The sequence below is a fragment of the Limulus polyphemus genome, unplaced genomic scaffold, assembly GCF_000517525.1.
Source record: "Limulus polyphemus unplaced genomic scaffold, Limulus_polyphemus-2.1.2 Scaffold10353, whole genome shotgun sequence".
NCBI classification, from domain to species: Eukaryota; Metazoa; Arthropoda; class Merostomata; order Xiphosura; family Limulidae; genus Limulus; species Limulus polyphemus.
The window spans coordinates 12,696-18,446 of NW_013675963.1; the positions used below are offsets into that span (position 1 = coordinate 12,696).

At 28.3% G+C, this 5,751-nt stretch overlaps 1 protein-coding gene across 2 annotated transcripts in view; it reads right to left on the reverse strand.

Moving 5' to 3' along the window:
• The window catches only part of LOC106476348 (son of sevenless homolog 2-like), a 16,894-nt gene extending 11,202 nt beyond the window's left edge, over positions 1-5,692 (reverse strand). The window contains exons 1-4 of one of the 2 annotated variants that reach the window (XM_022380245.1): positions 5,200-5,692; positions 4,211-4,318; positions 3,302-3,457; positions 578-760 (exon numbers count right to left, since the gene is read on the reverse strand). In XM_022380245.1, the coding sequence (XP_022235953.1) occupies positions 578-760; positions 3,302-3,457; positions 4,211-4,318; positions 5,200-5,367 (615 nt within the window). In that variant the 5' untranslated portion in view covers positions 5,368-5,692. The remainder of the gene's footprint in view (positions 1-577; positions 761-3,301; positions 3,458-4,210; positions 4,319-5,199) is intronic. The other variant, XM_013937006.2, reaches the window with a different exon arrangement.
• Positions 5,693-5,751: the final 59 nt, after the last annotated feature.

Genomic DNA, 5,751 nt, shown 5'->3' on the forward strand with positions numbered 1-5,751 from the left:
ACTAATCAATACCTATATCTTCTAGTGTGGAGAATGGTCTTACTTTAATATTTACTTACAATACCTATATCTTCTAGTGTGGAGAATGGTCTTACTTTAATATTTACTTACAATACCTATATCTTCTAGTGTGGAGAGTGGTCTAACTTTAATATTTACTTACAATACCTATATCTTCCAGTGTGGAGAGTGGTCTTACTTTAATATTTACTTACAATACCTATATCTTTTAGTGTGGAGAGTGGTCTAACTTTAATATTTACTTACAATACCTATATCTTCCAGTGTTAAGAGTGGTCTTACTTTAATATTTACTAATCAATACCTATATCTTCCAGTGTTAAGAGTGGTCTTACTTTAATATTTACTAATCAATACCTATATCTTCCAGTGTGGAGAGTGGTCTTACTTTAATATTTACTAATCAATACCTATATCTTCCAGTGTGGAGAGTGGTCTAACTTTAATATTTACTTACAATTCTTACACCTACCAATATGGTCTTTTTGTATCTTATGTATAATATAATTACTAATTGAATTATTGTAGTAATTATGGATACAATGTAATAACTCACACTGTGCGTGTGTTCCAGTCTATGGACACAGGCCGAGTTCATGGCACTGACAATTTCCAGGACTCCAGTGAAGTTGTTTAAATCTTGTAACACAATCATAATCTCTAACACTCTGGAGACTACTGCAACTCGTTCTTCAAAGTTCTCAGTCTCTATGATACATTTCTCTAACCAAAAACTGAACTGTAAAGTAAATAAATGTATTAAAATTGAGTACTTATGTAATTAAAATGCAGTAAGTGAAGCTATCAATAACTTCAGCTAATAAAAGATAAGAAGAAAAGCTTCACAGAAGGATATATTACAAATACATAATTCATAATGTTAAAACTTTATAATAAGCTTACATAATAAACACACTTGAGCTATTTTTGCAGGTTTTTATCTTCATTTGATGATGATTTCAGTTTGTTATCAATTGCCTTTTGGTCATGTTAATAATCACATTAAAGCACTAAATTTAAAAACTTTTTATATCACTATGCAGTATGAAATCACTAAAACTTGTAACCTAAGCTAATTCATTGTTAAGATCTGAATAATTAATGTAACTTAAACTAGAATTTTAAATTCTATTCACTAAGAACACTAAAATACAAGTATAAAAAAAATGTTTGTTAAAAGTTATAAGTACACTTACATTTTATTCTGTATTTTTAAAATATAAAGGTTGGATTACAGACAACTCTTATTATAATTAGCTTTCCTTGCAAGAATATGTTTTATAACTTATAACTCCCTCAATTATAGTATTTTAGCACTTGTGTATAAAGTTAAAATCATAAATAATATTCAACGTTAAACTGGAACACAATTAAAAACATTTTATTTAGGCCTATCTATGGCCTTCCAAAAGTTGACGACTACATGTTTCGATGTTACAACATCATCCTCAGTTTAACGTTGAATATTATTTATGATTTTAACTCCCTCAATTTTTCACTGTGACTCCAACATCAGAAACATAGAACCATTATCAAGCCTCCATCTTCTTGCTTAACATTCCTGCTTAAATATCTAGTGACTAAGTTTTCTCACAAAAACTGCTTGAATTTCCAGAAAGTTAGATTTTAGTCTCATCAATCCACAAAACTTTGTTAGATTCATCAGTCCAGTTCCAGTGATCTCTGTCCAGTCTTTCTGCCATATTTTTCTGTAACATATCAGACTACTTAAGCTGTTACTTTTCGCCGAAAACCATAAAGTCTCCTAGGAATGGGTCTGTAACTCATAGAAATTTTGTGGATCTGATCACTTATTTCAAGGAAAGTTTGGAAGCAATTTAAATAGATATCCTTTAAATTGTTCTAACCAGATGACCCTTCTTTGCATCTGCTTTAAACTGTCCTGTTGTAACAAAATTTTCAAACATCCATTGCACCGTATCTTTTGAAATGCTAAATGTTACTGCAATATAACATTGACTCTTCCTCTCCTTGTTAGGAACAATAAATCAGTGGAGTCTTCACTTTTTAATTAAAAAATGTTTTAATGGGAATATGTTTATGACATTTTAAGTTTAAAAATATAAGAGAAACTAAAGAAATGAAATGTTAGAAAAAAAAATGTTGTTGGTCCACCAAATGAAGAACATTATTAATTATCAGCAATTTTAGTGGAATAAGAAATATATATTTCACTCAACCCAAGTTGTTACAATCATTATAATTAATGTACATTTTAAAATTATTGCACAAATATTTTTTCATAATTCCAATGTAACTTCCATTAAAATTAAGATTTTTTTTGTTAATTGATACTTTTGACTAGTACTATATACAGTTTGAATAAAATAACTTTAGTAAAAATATCATTTGCCAAAATTGGAAATATTAACACTACAATGTTCAAACATGTTTAACTCTTTGCACATGGGTTCTGTCAAATCAACTGTTTTCATAACCATTTTGTAATCATTATAGTTTCCATACTATAACTTTTAATACAGTGCATGTATCTTCACAAGATTTGGCAGACTTTCAGTAAATATTAAAAGATTTTTGTTCACAAAAAATTAGATTTTATAATTACTTATTGTTAATAAAGATTTGTCTGTGAATATATCGAGTAGTTTTGTTTACTAGCCCAAGTGCAAAGTGATTTTCATGTTAAGATTAAAAAGAGTTTGATTCATCTGAAAAATTTCAAGTTTCACTTATGTAATCTCTAAAACCTCCTAAATAATACTAAAATGTCATTTTTCAGTAAAACTATATACTTTTCCTGTTATTTTCTTTACCCTAACTCTATACAATGTTGGTCAATTAGATACATTTTTATGCCAAGTTTATTTATATATACCATGATAAGAAAATAGTTTTTGAATGTAACTCACAAAAACCTCCTGACATGTGCACAAAATGATACACATTCTTAAAAGGTTAATATTTAAACAAATACCAGTTATTCTGATTTGAAATATGAACAAGCTTCATGTGCAATGATTTTTTTATCAAATGTTAAGAAATAAAACTTTATATCACTTTAGTTATTATGCCATTCTTACAATTTCTGATTCAGAAAAAAACTATAGACACAAAACCATGAATCTGAACTATTTTTTCTGCCACATTTGTCACTGTGCAAATATAAAGTTTTTGTCTTTATATGTAAAGAAAAATTGACATAAAACACATATTCCACAATGTTTTGGTGAACATCTAAATCCCTGGTTGATGTATTTATTTTTTATCTGCCATGATAGTGGATATTAATGTGACTCACATTAGATGAATGATGGATCATTCTAAGGAGATTTGGAGAAGTTTTCTGCTTGTCTTTTTTTGTCCAAACGCTTCCAGTCAATTCTGATGGTTTAACTGCCCGGTAAAGGTCAAATTCTAGTAGTGTTAGCTGGCGAGCTATTTCTATAGGGTGTAGCTAAAAAAAAAAAGTAGAAAGAGGAACAATATTATCCTTCACAATATACTTTAAAAAACATAAAAGTCAAAACTTTAAACAAAATTAAAACGTATTAAGATAATATGTACTAATTCCCGTAGAACCTTAATTACTGAAAAAAAGAAAATAATTACTAGGAGTTTTATTAGATACTTAATTATTAATATTTGGTTTAAACATTGAATATTAGTTTCCAACAAAGGGCTTTTTTCATTTATTTTTCATCTTCAAATATTCTTTGCACCAAAATGATATTTTCCATTTATGTTTTCAGCATACTTGAGTGTCAAATGATGGAGGTTATAAATATGAATCTTTGTTAACAAAACACTGTGGGGGATCTTAACCCTGGGTGCTATATTCTCCAGATCTAATGCCACTGGACTTTTAGTACATGGTTCAAGCCACGCATGTTAATTACAAAGATCAAAGAAGGGAAACAATGCAAATTAAGACCTTGTGCTTATCAATGTGTTTAACAAATGATAAACAATGCACGCAAAAGTACAAAGAGATTGATAAAAGTCACATGTAGACGGTATAAAACCTGATGGTACATTGACCAATATATGTTTAATTTTATTCCTTTAAATGTTATAGTGTTTTGAAATGTGTAAACGATTTTTTGTTATACCTTGCATATACTGTTACATGTTTCCAAAATAACTTTGAAATTTTTAATTTGATCAACATACATAATTTTCAAATTGACAGATACAAAGATGGACTCACTGTCAAAAGGTCAAATTTTTCAGGTGCTGTACTTATATGCCATTCTACTTGTGGTGGACTTTTCTCATAACTAAACATAATTTCTCTTGGTTCTTCCACACACTCACTCTGAAAAATTCAGACAAGCTTTAAAATACACCTTACAATTTTAAAACTAATATTTTCCTGTACACATGTATGCTAAGCAATTTTTAAAAACTTTTCAAACATGAACTTTAATTACTACAACAATAACAAAAAGGGTTTCTACTTTTGCACGATTAAATTTAATATGCTGACTACATAAACTTAACTGTAATTGAAGATGATGCTAAAGCTTATTTATCACACTTAATTCAAATCAACATTGATTCATCAATTATTGTTTTACTCCTTAAAAAAAAGGTTCTCTTGTAATACTGGTCAATTTCCAGATATAAATTGTCCATCTGCTCATTTCCTAACTTGCAGTTTTAAGGCATTTATGATTTAGTAAAAAACTTTCTTTATAGAATAGCTAATGTCTAACTATTTATAATACTGTTTTATAATGCTATGCCACAGTTATTCACCACTTTAAAATACTTATTTCAGGTATAACTTTGACGTGACATTTCTTACACAATTCTCAAATATATTTTTCTTCTTACTTTTATAAATCACTTCTAAATCTTAAGAAAATTTCTGATCACTTAATTTCTGGAATAAACTTTAAACAAAATAAACTGTTCATCATAGCTGAAACATTATACTCTTTTATAACAACTGTTGACATTCTTAACATCAGGTAACTGATTTGCAAAACATTTTATGATACATCTGATATTTGACTGTTGTTTCATTGACTAACATGCTTTAATTTTAAAAAATCAGGAAAATAAACAGCAACCAAAGTATTACTGTACATGTATTACACATTATTATTTTCATAATAATTTTCACACGCATCATACCTGGCATAAAAATTTTCTATACTTTAAACTTTGCTTATAACCTGAATGCATACATACCCTTCTTTGAATAACTTTGTTAATAGATTCCACCCACTTTCTCATGTTTTTACCCTTCACATTACCCAAAAAGTCTCGAAATTTTTGCAGGAGTTGTGGTTCTCTCTCAAAATCATAATAATGGTGATCAACCCAATGTCGAAGAACGTTTAATATCCTAAAAATCATAGTGATAATTTAATTTAGTGGGTGTGTTTAATAAAATAACAGTTTCCTGTAACAAAAAGTTAATAATAGACAACCTTAATCATAGATTAGATAAGACAACTACCTGAAACTATTCTAATGAACTAGATGATGCATTACTACAACTTCAGTATCCCATAAGCTGTCTTTTTAAACTATTTAAGTATTGTGTTTTTAAAAGCTCTCAACTGAAAAATCTATTTTAAAGGAACAAAGATTTAATACTATTTTAACGTACATCCATGTTCATTCAATGGTTCTTTGAAATCAATATGAGAAAGATATCAAAGTTCACTTAAAGTCTCATAAGAGGGAGTTATTTACATACTTAGTCATTGAGGAAGAGAAAATTTAAAAAATTCAGAT